Consider the following 14,208-nt stretch of genomic DNA (forward strand, 5'->3'; position numbering starts at 1 on the left):
CTGCTGGTAATATCCTCCGGCCTGTTGATTGCATGACATTCAGCTGAAGCGTAAGGTTTTCCGACACGCTCCGCTCTATTGCAGAAAAAAAATGTTGCGCCGGTCTCTCAAGGTCGGCTTCCAGGCGGTCTTCACTCTGTCAACCTAACACCATCCTGGAAGACCGAGCTTAAGTGCATAAACTTGGGCATGCCTGACCTCTCCCAGGCCCTCTGCGTTGACGAGAAGATCCAACAAAAGAAGGGGCAGAGGGCTGGAAGAGGGGAAAACCTGATGGACCGGCTGCCTGTTTCCAAGCCTGTGACGCCTGCAAGGTTGCTCCATCGCTGGTGGATGATTGGGACTGCGACTGTTCAGTGGCTGGTAGATGAGGGGCCACTTTAACTGAGGATGATCCGGGTTGTGTTGTGCTGCACCAGGTTCTGTGTGGAAAAGTGAAAAACATTAGTGAAAAAATCCAGGTTGTGTTGTGTTGCTCCAGTTTCTGTATGGGAAAAAAATTAAAACATTATTAACACGAAAATAAAAAAAAAATGAAAAAAATATATACTTACGTTCGCTGAGCAAGTGCAGGCCTCAGAAATGCAAGGTTCCGGTGGTACTTGTATTTCCGGAACCTTAAAGCAGAACCACTTCGAACCTGAATCTCCTCTCTCATGTCCTTGTTGAAGCGGTCCTTCATCGAGTGCCAACAGATTTTGATTCTCTTCACTGTGAAGGGGGAAAAAAAGAAAAAATTAATTGGGAAACAATGCACATACATTAACAGGATCAATGCCACGTCAGACCACATTGCAATACTTACCAAAATAATTTCTGTCACGTAGCGTGGCACGGTTCCAATCAGCCAGCAGCAATGTTGCCACTTCTTCCCAGAGATGTCAAATCACCACATTGTCAGAGTGCTGACGGTCACGGGTGTCCCACAATGGTACTAGGTGGATTAGTTGCTCGTTGTCTATATCGAGTGTGGCTTATTCCAGTTGTGAAACCTATAGATAAAATAGAAAAAAGAATTTTACGTAAAACTGAAAAAAATTCTATTACAACTCTGATGAAAAGACTACTTACACCCTGTCTTTCCTCCTGAGACACATGACCCCGACGACCCTGGAAAGAATCATCTCAATTCGACTGCTCCTGCTCTTCATCAGTGGCAGGTACCTGTAAAGAAATTACTTGATTTAACACGTGTAGCATTGCCAGTCAACACATACTAATCAGTATAGCAAATGTGATTACATAATCTTTGTCAGGTCCACCCTGGGAAGAAGTCAGTTCTTCGCCTGAGGACATGTTTGAAGAGCAGGCAGCAGTCAAGTGAAACACTACAGAAAAGCACAGAGAAGAAAAATTAATCTTGTTAGGATCCAAAAACAATGTAGACAAAAAAAAAAATCCATGGACACCAATACTTACATTACAGGCAGTAGTCCAATAGCACAGCAGATAGCACAGACCAGAGACAGACGGCAGCACCAGGAGACAACCGCAGCCCCAGGAGACAACCACAGCACCAGGAGAGCCGATCAGTCTACAAGGAACAGAAAAGCATTGAGAGAGACAGACATTTTCAAAGCTTCTATACTTACATAGACAATGTTGTCCACACCAGAACAGAAAGCAGCACCAGGAGAAAACCGCTGCACCAGGAGACAACCAGGAGAAAACCGCTGCACCAGGAGACAACCAGGAGAAAACCGCTGCACCAGGAGACAACCACTGCACCAGGTGAGTCAATAAGTCTAAAAGTAGCAAAAAAGGTTAGTACAAAGTACAAACAGCAATGAGAGAGACAGACATTTTCAAAGGTTCTATACTCACATAGCCAGTCTTGTGCAATCGTCCAGAGAGTTATGGCCTTCCAGTGTCCACACTTCCTTTTATAGAGCTACTAGCTGAAGAGCCTGGTGCTGCCCGAGCATAGTAACTAACTACGGTTAGTTATAACAAATTATAATGATTATATATATATATATATATATATATATATATATAGCTGAGTGTATAGCCCCTCCCAATCCGCATAGCCACATTCACTATAATATCCCACATCATCCCGTCAGCCAGAGCTACCTGACTACTACCCCTAATATCCCACATCATCCCGTCAAAGCCAGTAAATGTAGAATAGTGAAATTGCACAGAAACATGGTTCACTAAGATTCCAGGTTTTCTACTGATCAGGCTGATAATCTCACTTATCTGCCACCATAAATATCAGTCATGCTTTTCACCAATGGACAGGCACAAACCTTTTACATTAGTACAGTAGAGAAACCTTCACACACATTTTCATGCACCGTCAACTTGTAATTTGTCCGGCTGAGTTGCTCATGGATGTACAGCATCTGTATGCAGTATAGTATTATATTTAATGGGTTGTTATGGGAAAAGCATTATGTGTTATATGGGTATATTTAGGTGAATTATGGGGAAAGTAGCACTTTAAAAAACTCACAGCATCAGAGCACAGTAACACATCAATAATGCATAAAAGTGTCTGTGAGAAAATATTAAATCCACATGACATTTATTATGTGCACTTTCCTACATTCATGTGTGTCACTTAATGATACCACACGGGAGGGGGGGATTCATTTCTATCATGGACTCACTGCTCCTTTCTGGGGGACAGACAATGGCTGGAGCTACTGTTCCTGGGGATGCTAGATTTCTCCCACCATGTCAGCGTCTGCTGAGGTGTTGTCAAGTGGGAAAACTTGCGCATAGCAACCAATCACAGCTCAGCTACTTTTAAACAGCTCTGGTGAAATGAGAGATGCTTAGTGATTGGTTGCAAGGAAAACTGTTGGTCATAGCAACCAATCACAGCTCAGCTTCCTTTGAACAGCTCTGGTGAAATGAAAGATGCTTCGTGATTTGTTGGTGATACACACACACACACACACACACACACATTGATTTTTATACAAAGGCCGGGGTCACACTGGCGAGGAATACGGGAGAGTGAGAGGCGCTAAAAGCACGCATTAGACACGGACAAATGATTCTCTATGTGGTCCCTCGCACCAGCCGTATATTTCTCCTCCGTATCCTACGCTCCGTGCCACTCGCAGCATGCTGCGATTGTCAGCGTACTACGGCCGTAGTACACCAATGCAAGTCTATGGGTGCGCAAAAAATACGGATTACACACGGACCACACATGTGACTTGCGAGAAATACGCACCAGGTGTCTTTTAGCAAAGCCGGCAATTCAGTGCGCTATACAGTAAACTCACACTGACAGGTTTAATAAAGAAACGAAAGGATATATACACATAGAATATATATATATATATATATATATATATATATATATCCTGTATATATGCATTCTATGTGTCTATATCTATTCTTTCTTTCTTTATTAAACCTGTAATAGGGCTCAATTATATGTCCATTTTGCAACCCTGCGAGAAAATCTCACCATACGGATGCCATACGGATTACATATGGATGCTGACATGCGCAAAATACGCGACCACACCTTGATTACGGATGACATACGGAGCACCATTTAGGGGTCTGTCATCCGTATTACGCATGTAAAATACGGAGCGTATTTTGCGCAGGTTAGTGTGACTCCAGCCATAGAGATTAATTAGCAGGTGGCTGAATCACTTCCTGGACCAACTCATTAAAATTACGCATGCGCATTGAACGCATGTGCGTACACATGTCCTTTCGTACGCATGCATTCCCATAGACAGTAATGCATTTTTTACGCACTCATCCACATGCACACGACTGCGCATATTTGATGGATTTTTGCCACTTCAAAAAATGCGACGCATGCGAATTGATGCAAACGCATGCCCTTATGTACACCATGTTAAAGATAGGTACACATGGAGCATTTGGATTGCTGCGGATAAAACGCTGCGCACACAGACGCAAATCTGAAACCAGCCTAACTGGTGCATTTTTCCCGACGCCCTTTTACACACCTGAGACCGGTAATATTATTATGTTTCCGTTGATAAAGCTTTGTGAGGGCTTTTGTTTGGTCATGATCATATGTTTTCTGATAATAACACTCTGGGGTACATATGACATTTCGCTCATTTTTTATTGATTTTATAGTGAGGTGAAAAAAAACTCCACAGTTCTGGCGTTCACAAATTTTTTTGTCTCTTTACTCCTGCAAAATTAAAACACCATATTATGGTTAATGCAGATTGTAGAGCTTCTGTACTGTTTCATAGATAGGTATTACACTTGCTACATGAACCGTAGGATGCAAGAGACAGGAGCTGTCCATTGGCTTCTATAGCATAGTGTTGTAGGCATGCTCCGTGATCTGTGGAGAGGTCATTGCGCAGAGAAGGAAGATGTAATATGTAGTGAACGATGGATCCTGTTTAATCTATTCCAGATAGAGATTTTACCTTTCATTACATCTCAGCATGTGATGATAATGAGAGAGCTGAAAAGTGATTTCAGCATGTTCATCTTGCATGTTTTTAGCATTGCCGCTTTTAATCATAAATCTATTATTAATACCGGTAATGCTCAAAATGTGTAAGAAGGTGTGTGAGTGAAGTGTATTAATAAAGCAATTTGATTTTATGGACTTACGCAAATGCTCTGCTTACTTTTCGCATGGTTGGCACAGCCACATGCGGAAAGTAAGCAGAACAATGCATTCCTATGTGGGAGGAATTGCCGCGATTCCGCAAATTAATGAGCATACTGCGGATTTTTCTGTGATGCGATTCCGCCGCGGGAAAATCCGCAGCATTAGCACAGCATTGTGGAATCCCATAGGATTGCATGGGATGCTTTTTTTGCGTTTTCGCGGCAAAATCGCGCGGTAAAAACCGCCGTGAATATGTGTGAACGCAGCCTAAAGGTCCCTTTGTTCCATATGAAAAGATTAGTTTGGGGCCCTATATAAAATCAGTCTTCCCTTGTATACCACCATGCTTTCTCATTTTGCATCCCCTGTGAATGTGATAGCATCAGATACAGAGCTAAAGGAACAGCCAGAAAGTTGCAAGAAAATCTCCATTTTTGCTGCTGAGCTTAATGCATTCTTTATTAGCAACTAAAAAATCCATGTTGCCATCGCAATGGTACACCGTCTCACTGAACCGGGTGAAATAGGAGAAGATGATGGGTCACTGAGCCGTGACTCTCAGATCATTGTTGTAAGCTGGCTGATCTTTTCCAGTATCAGTTACTCTCAGTCGCAGGATGCTGGATGTCTTCCTGGTTCACCACATTCATGTACTAGGCTGTATCACTACTGCAATAAGGGGAATGGATCTCTATATGAAGATGTTCATTACTTGAAATACCGAAGAAGTCAATGAACATAAGGAATTACTGGTATTTCAGAAGCCTGAATATTCAACATGAAGACTACTTCAGTTATCCTCTGCAGGTTAACATGGCTCATCTCCGCAGTCCTGGATCTGAAAGGTAAGCTCAATCACCTGGAATGCAGCAAACCTACCATACAGCCATAAAATATTTATCACTTATCAATTGGATGTCATAAAGAGATAATCCATCTTCCAAAAAATAAAAAGCTCTAAATGTTATAACGTAGAAAAAGAACTCTACTTCCCTGTTCTTTCTTCTGCAAATTCTACTACAATGCTCCTACCATAGAATCATAGAATGGTGGAGTTGGAAGGGACCTCCTGGGCCATCTGGTCCAACCCGCTGCTCAAAGCAGGATTCGCTAAATCATCCCAGACAGATGTCTGTCTGTCCAGCCTCTGTTTGAAGACTTCCATTGAAGGAGAACTCACCACTTCTCGTGGCAGCTTGTTCCACTCATTGATCACTCTAACTGTCAAAAAGATTTTTCTAATATCTAATCTGTGTCTCCTCCCATTCAGTTTCATCCCATTGCATCCCAGTTTTTGTTTACAAGCAATCAACACGCTGCAATAAGTATTGAACACTTCACCAATTTTCTAAGTAAATATATTTCTAAAGGTGCTATTGTCATAAAATTCTTACCAGATGTCTGTAACAATCCATCCAATCCACAAGCAAATAAATCAAACCATAGATGTCGATAAATTACGTTATGTTTAATAGTGAGAAATGATACAGGGAAAAAAGTATTGAATGTGCTTACTGAAATTTAATTAGAACTTCATAGTTAAGCCTTTGTTGGTGAAGACGCCTCCTTCCACATAAACACTCTTTAAATCCTGGCTCCTTCTATGATCTCAGCTTTAGTTCCTTCCATAAATTTTCTATTGAATTCAGGTCAGGTGATTGGTTGGACCTTTCTAAAAGCATTATTTTCTTTCTCTGAAACCAACTGAGCGTTTCCTTTGCGGTGTGCTTTGGGGTCATTGTCTTGCTGAAATGTCCATCCTTGTTTCATTTTCATCATCCCGGTAGATGGCAGAATTTTTCAAGAATGTCTCTGTACATTTGTCAATTCATCCTTACCTCAATTAAATAAAGGTGGCCAGTACAGTATGCTGAAAAATATCCCCCTCCCTTTTGTGAACAGCACGTTCCTGTGGTCCTATGTGCAGGTTGTTGGCTTTTGATACGCAGTCTGTTGCTGCAGCCACATTTGTTCCATCAGTCCATGGACCCACAATGATTAATAGTCAAGTCCTGCTATGCAGCAGAATGGGCACAACGGGTGCAACGAAAATGTATTTACAAAATTAATGTCCATTTTTTTTTTCTTCTGGCCACTACGGCCACATTGCCCCCAATTCTGTGGTGTATCAGAGCTCCTTTGCCTGTGGGGACGCAGAACAGTCCCTTATTTTGCAGATATGTCAAGGGTGCAACGAGATCAACATTTCACAGTCATAAATTCAAATGGACAGTTCAACAGCACGGGTCCCGTGCCGCCTTTCCATTAGGTTCCCATGCCCGTGTGCGGGCCGAGGAGGACTCTGCAGCCGCAGAGCCCAGGGACTGCTCAGATGTAGAAGTAGCAGTAGCAGTGGTGGAAGCAGCAGGTGGGACTGTTTGTCTTGATCTTGGGCCCAGATATAGCCCAGTGACGTCATCTGCAAAGTCACTGCTACTGCGTAATACCCTGTAGGGCAGTCCTCTCTGAAGAAGGAGACCCAATCCCCCTTCATCAAAGGCCTCCCGTGTTTTACGGAGGCCCCATTAATATACACCGTAGCGTCCCGGCATCTCCCCGCTGATGTAATTGGGCCCAAATCTCTCTCTTCCGTGCCTTCTTTTGGGCAATGATGTCTGTTATCCAGACAGACTGTCTTGTGGTGTGTGATGGGCCTGATTCTGCCCGCTGAGCATGGGCAGCACTTGTTGATGAAACCACATCTGGCATGGGCCTTGCCTCCCGCTCCTGAAGGCTATATGAAATGTAAAACGGCTCCTTCACACTTTTAACAGACAGTTGCGGAACAGACCGGCCTGGCGGAGCAGAGGGAGGTGGCAGAGACCAGCCCTCGGGTATCATGGGCTGGGGCGCACTCACCACTCCTAGTCGCGAGGCACCATCCGCTCCTGTTCGGCCCAGGTTGGTTCCTTCTGGTGTCGGGAGTCGCCATTCACTCAGCCCTAGAAGCCTAGTAGTTCCGGCCGTGTTCGTCCCGCAGGTGTTCCCTCCGCGAACACACCTGCGCACTCTGGCTCCCGGTGACACTGTTGCGGCGCGGCCTTGTCTTCTGGCTCTGTGTCCTCTGGGGCTGTCTTCCGGTCCCCGCGGGATTGAGGAAACGGACTCCGGACATGAAGGTTCCACCTCCCGGTGATGCTCCAACTCCTGTTCCAGTCCTAGCGTCTCGTGGCTCCGGTGCGGGATGCTTCTCCAGCAGATGTTCCAACAGGGTGTTCGCTGGTTCTGGCTCCAGTGGATGGCGTTCCTGCTTTGGATGACATGATGGGTCAAGCCTGACAGCCGCCAGGGATCCTTTTTGAGACAGGTAACGAAAAAAAACAAAAAAACTGAACTGGAGTAGACTTGAATGACATGCATGATGTAAAAGCATGTTCACACTGGCCATAAAATCAAGCAAAACCAAAGGAAAAAACAATGTGTGTATATACCCTAAGGTTTTTTCCTTTGGTTTTGCTTGACAGGTAACGAGCCTGGTTCAGCCACTTCGTCCCATTTTCGTATTGGTCATCCCTCTTCCTTCTCTTGCTGCAACTTCCATTCTACTCCCCCGATTCCTCTACAGTGGAGGGTACAGCAGTGGTGAATTGCTGCTGATGTCACGTTTCATACTGGCATCAGGCAGCTGCACACGGGACTTACTTCTGGGCCCCACCTGTTCCAAGGTGGGGTCGCTTCCAGCGGCTCCTCCCATGTTCTTGCAACTTGTTGTAAGGGATGAGTCCTTGTTTTTCTTTGTCTTGCCCACCAAGGGCAGGCCAGGTGGTCCTGACAGACACCTTTTGTCGCCATTTCTGCACCGTCATACCCATGAGGGGTGTCATCACAGGGATTGTACTCCATTTTGGTGCCAAAGTTCTCCTTCTTCATGGCCGCCATCTTGTTACTCACAGTGTCAGTATAAATCACAGCTTTTAACATATTCAGTCCTGTAGTCACATCCAGTAGTTTACTCACATTTTCAAAATCTTCAACCCGCTCTCCTCGGGTCACATCTTTCACAACTGAATCATCATCAGCTTCTTCTGCGGTTCCTCCGCAGTGCACTGTGTTGTCATCCTGCCGACTATGCCAATTGTAAAGGTCAGCCAGGGCTGTAGTCATGACCAAGGAACTGGGGCACCTGAGCCCTGGCCTCCCTTCAAAGACACTACATTTCTTGTATAGTTCACTTGCTTCTGCATTCCTGGCACTGATGAGGTCCACCCTCGTTTTTGTGGGGTCGCCTTTGGCCTTGGAAGAATGATCAGAGACACAGCCAAAGTATAATTCAAAATACAAAACTTTTCTCTCAGAACTTCACAGTACATCCAGATCCAGTGCAGCATTTACAGCAGTATTCACATCACACATCACTTCTTCCTTCCCTTCCTTACTTGCTCTGTCACAGGGCTAGAGATCGGGTCGTACCGCACTGTACGCTTCCTCAGTATTCTCCCCATGCAGCCTGGCTTCCTTTGAGTGTTCCCCCAGCCGTTTTGCCCCGGTCATGAGGGTGTCTGCCCATGCTAAGTACTGCCACATGATGAGTAAACCGCCTGTCTGTCCTGCCATTTAATTTCTTCTCTAGAAAACTTCTGTAGCTACAGCTATGCTACTTGCCTTTCAGCTGTAACTTTACTGCTTCTTGCTCTAGCTGTGGTGATGCTGTTCCCCACGTTCTGGATGACTGGGCTCTCACTTCTGTATAACGTTGCAGGGTATCTAACTTGCCCGGGCCAAAGGCCAACCGTGCTCTATGGGTGTCCTCGCCTCCACTGTCCTTAAACAGGAAGCTCCCTTCCTTTACACTAAGTGACCCCTCCTATATTAACTATCTACATTCCCACTATACACTCTATTGTCCAATATACACCTCAGTGCCCCATCTAGTGGCCCATTAACAATATTACACTAAATAACCTGGTATACACATACTAGACACAACATAATAACGAAATTACGTAGCAATGAAATATACATGTGTATACAGTATATACATACATTAGCAGCATAGGGAGCTTAAAGGGGTAAAACCTTCAACCCTTTACATTTGTACCCAATTAATAGCACATCTATATACGCTTCAAGGCTGCACTCACGTATTAAGGCGGCAGTGCAGTTTTTGGAATTTTTTTAAAACCTCAACAAGATATTGCTCCGATTGTGGCAATAAAATGCACATTGGTGGCAATATGTGAATGCAGCTTACATCTCTTGAAAGCAGGCACTGAAAGATCCATTATTTTAAAAGGTATTTATGAGATTAGTAAAAAAAAAAAAGAGGTCTATTTTTTCTTTCTTGAAATAGCGCCAATCTTGTCCATGGTTGTGTTCATTATTTCAGTTTAGCTACCTGAGTGCTTCAATACCAGCCATAGTCCATGGACAAGAGAGGCAATGTCCTTCACAAAACATATCCACCCTGAACAAAAATCACTGCCAAAAAACACATATAAGTCCAGAAGTAGTGGAGATGGAAAAAAAGAAAAATGTAGAAAATAATTTACAGTAAATAACACATTCTGTCCTATTCATGTATTTTCAAGGTGTAGAAACAGCAAAAGGAAAATATGCCCAGATGTTATTTCGAGACTTATTTGTAGAGTACTCTAATGCACTGAGACCAGTGGAAGACACGGATAGAGCGCTGAATGTGACACTTCAGATTACACTGTCTCAGATCAAAGATGTGGTACGTATCTTAATAACAGTTAGTTACCATGGTCCATGTTGTTGGTTGTGTGTTTTAGCAGAAGCTAATGTGCGATTTCACTTCTGATATGGTCTCCATCAGTCTACTGAAAAATACCCCAAACTCTTAAGGTTGCTCTACATGGGTGGTTTGTTCATCGAGATTAATGTACTTAATAATGTATTATGTATAGATCACATAATTATAGCATTACGGAAGTTACATAACATCCCCTCCTTAAAGGCTTATTAACTCGTTCAGTATTTGGCCAGTGTTTTGCATCAGTATTTTGCATGCCAAATCCAGGAGAGAAATTTAAGGCCCATGCAGAAGTCAATGCAACTCAGCCAGAGCATGGACCTCTAATGTACGGACTTGCTGCACCTCTCTCGACCCGAATGTGACAGCCTTATAAAAATATATGAAGCGGTGACGCTTGGGTTGAGAGACCAGCGGCCGGTCCATGCATTGTGATCTGGTAATGGAACAAATTTCACAGACATCTGCATGAGCCCTTACAGAGAAAAACAATAATGGAAAGATTGCCATCCGTTTTGTGTTTTTGGACACTCCAGCTTTTGGCATACAAATACTGATGAAATACTGATCAAAATACTGATGTGTGAATCTCATTAACTGAGAACTGCAAACAAAGATTAAACAACAACCACAAGACAGAGTTCTTGAACCCAGGTATAATTTCAATTAGTATAACAGCACCAACCTGACAATGCCTGCAGTTTATTTAGCAAAATCCTGATGACAGGTTCGCCTTAAGTCTTTTAAATATTTATTTTTCATTGATCTTATAGGATGAACGGAACCAGATATTAACAGCGTACATATGGATTAGGCAGAGCTGGTATGACGCCTACCTGACTTGGGACAAAGATGAATATGATGGTCTGGATTCAATTCGTATTCCGAGCAACATGGTATGGAGACCAGACATAGTCTTGTACAATAAGTAAGTGAACAACCAACAAGACAAGTGATCTTTTTTTTATTTCCAGTCTAGATGAATGACAGGAGAACACTGCCACCTATGACCCATTCACGCCAGAAGAACTTTACCAATGCAGCTTCCTTTGTGGTCTTATAAAGTGCTGTGTAGTAATAATTTAGTCAGTCAGCAACTGTAACATCTGTTTTGTGGATTTGAGAACTTTCCATTCTGTCACTCCTCTGTTATTCCACCTGGAAACATATGACTAAATTGACACCTAGCCACAATCTTTCTTCTTGTCTTACAGTGTGACACTGTCATGATTCATTGTACAGTAGCAAGGTGTGTAGATATATGGATTTTCGACAAGAGGAATGGTAGCATCCAGTTTTCAATTTATTCCTACATTTCAGAAGAATAACAGAAGAATGGTACAATGCGAAGTTCTAAGAAAACATACACATATAATATATATATGGATATAATATACTGTATATATGTAATATAAACCTATAATATAGATATATACATTATTCATATATATATATATATATATATACTAGCTGAAGAGCCCGGCGTTGCCTGGGCATAGTAACCAACTGTGGTTAGTTATAACAAATTATAATGATTATATTGCACATAAAACCATTTCACATCATATATTCAACACTACAGATTTGCAACACAAATTAACTAAACGATTACCCAAGTATCCTCTCCTGTGTGATACTTTCTGCTGAGCTGTGTATCTAATCCTATCATGTGTTACTGACTGCTCAGCCGTGTATCTAATCCTATCCTGTGTGATACTGACTGCTGAGCCGTGTATCTAATCCTATCCTGTGTGATACTAACTGCTGAGCCGTGTATCTAATAGACGATAACACCATGGAAATGATAAGAATAATAGGCCTCAGTTACCACAACTGTCTACAAAGAAAACTGTTGCTGATAGCAACCAATCACAGCTCATTTTTCATCTTTTAAACAGCTCTGGGACAGCATGGCGAGTTTTGAGTGGCGACTTTTGTGTTTCGACTTTTATGTGGCGAGGTTGGTGTATGTGTGGTGAAATGTGTGCTGAGGGTAGTATATGTGTTGAAGCACGTGGTAGTGTGTGGCGCATTTTGTGTGTGTGTTCATATCCCCGTGTGTGGTGAGTATCCCATGTCAGGGCCCCACCTTAGCAACTGTACGGTATATACTCTTTGGCGCCATCGCTCTCATTCTTTAAGTCCCCCTTGTTCACATCAGGCAGCTGCCAATTTGCCTCCAACACTTTTCCTTTCACTTTTTCCCCATTATGTAGATGAGGGCAAAATTGTTTTGTGAATTGGAACACACAGGGTTAAAATTTCGCCTTACAACATAGCCTATGACGCTCTCGAGGTCCAGACATGTGACTGTGCAAAATTTTGTGGCCGTAGCTACGACTGTGCAGATGCCAATACATACATACACTTTTTCCCCATTACGCAGATATGGGTAAAATTGTTTGGTGAATTGGAACACACGGGGTTAAAATTTCACCTCACAACCTAGCCTATGACGCTCTCAGGGTCCAGACGTGTGACTGTGCAAAATTTTGTGGCTGTAGCTACGACGGTGCAGGTGCCAATACATACACTTTTTCCCCATTATACAGATAGGAGCAAAATTGTTTGTTGAATTGGAACGCGCAGGGTTAAAATTTGCCTCACAAAATAGCCTATGACGCTCTTGGGGCCCAGACGTGTGACTGTGCAAAATTTTGTGGCTGTAGCTACGACGGTGCAGGTGCCAATACATACACTTTTTCCCCATTATGTAGATAGGGGCAAAATTGTTTGGTGAATTGGAACGCGCGGGGTTAAAATTTTGCCTCACAACATAGCCTATGACGCTCTCAGGGTCCAGACGTGTGACTGTGCAAAATTTTGTGGCTGTAGCTACGACGGTGCAGGTGCCAATACATACACTTTTTCCCCATTATGCAGATAGGGGCAAAATTGTTTGTTGAATTGGAACGCGCGGGGTTAAAATTTTGCCTCACAAAATAGCCTATGACGCTCTTGGGGCCCAGACGTGTGACTGTGCAAAATTTTGTGGCTGTAGCTACGACGGTGCAGATGCCAATACATACATACACTTTCTCCCCATTATGTAGATAGGGGCAAAATTGTTTGGTGAATTGGAACGCGCGGGGTTAAAATTTTGCCTCACAACATAGCCTATGATGCTCTCGGGGTCCAGACGTGTGACTGTGCCAAATTTTGTGGCTTTAGCTGCGACAGTGCGGATGCCAATCCCGGACATACACACACACACACACGCACGCACGCACGCACGCACGCACACACACACACACACACACACACACATACATACACACCCACATTGAGCTTTATATATTAGATATAATATATATATAATATATATGTAATATGTATATATAATTTCTATATATGCATATAATATATGTATCTATATATATATTATATATATATATAATATATATATACTGTATATACATGTCAGTGACAAATTCAATATACAAATTCAGTACAGTGTGTGCAAAATTATTGACATGTATTTAACAGATAAATGATTATTTCAAGAAAAAAAATGGCGTGGGGTCCCCCTATAATTTATAGCCAGCAATAGCTATGCAGATAGCTGAGAGCTGGTATTTATAGCCTAGGAAGGGGCCATGGATAGTGCCCCCCCCCCGGGCTTCAAACACCAGCGCCCAGCCGCCCCAGAAAAAGCGCATCTATAAGATGCGCCAATTCTGGCACGTTGCCTTGCTCTTCCCACTGCCCTGTAGTGGTGGCATATGGGGTAATAGTTGGGGTGTTGATGTCACCTTTGTGACATCAAGCCCCGAGGTTAGTAATGAAGATGCATCAATTAGATGCCCCCATTACTAACCCCAAATAGTCAAATAGTAAATAAAACACAGACACCAATTAAAAAATCCTTTATTTAAAATAAACACACAGACTCCATTACTGGTCTTAATTA

At 43.0% G+C, this 14,208-nt stretch overlaps 1 protein-coding gene across 1 annotated transcript in view; it reads left to right on the top strand.

Annotated features, from left to right (window-relative positions):
• Positions 1 to 5,109: 5,109 nt before the first annotated feature.
• Positions 5,110 to 14,208, top strand: part of CHRNA9 (cholinergic receptor nicotinic alpha 9 subunit) — a 38,424-nt gene continuing 29,325 nt past the window's right edge. The window contains exons 1-3 of the mRNA XM_073561113.1: positions 5,110 to 5,430; positions 10,114 to 10,259; positions 11,072 to 11,226. Coding sequence (XP_073417214.1) covers positions 5,364 to 5,430; positions 10,114 to 10,259; positions 11,072 to 11,226 — 368 coding nt within the window. The 5' untranslated portion in view covers positions 5,110 to 5,363. The remainder of the gene's footprint in view (positions 5,431 to 10,113; positions 10,260 to 11,071; positions 11,227 to 14,208) is intronic.

Source organism: Dendrobates tinctorius, unplaced genomic scaffold (genome assembly GCF_039654945.1).
Source record: "Dendrobates tinctorius isolate UK_male_01 unplaced genomic scaffold, ASM3965494v1 ptg000314l, whole genome shotgun sequence".
Lineage (NCBI taxonomy): Eukaryota > Metazoa > Chordata > Amphibia > Anura > Dendrobatidae > Dendrobates > Dendrobates tinctorius.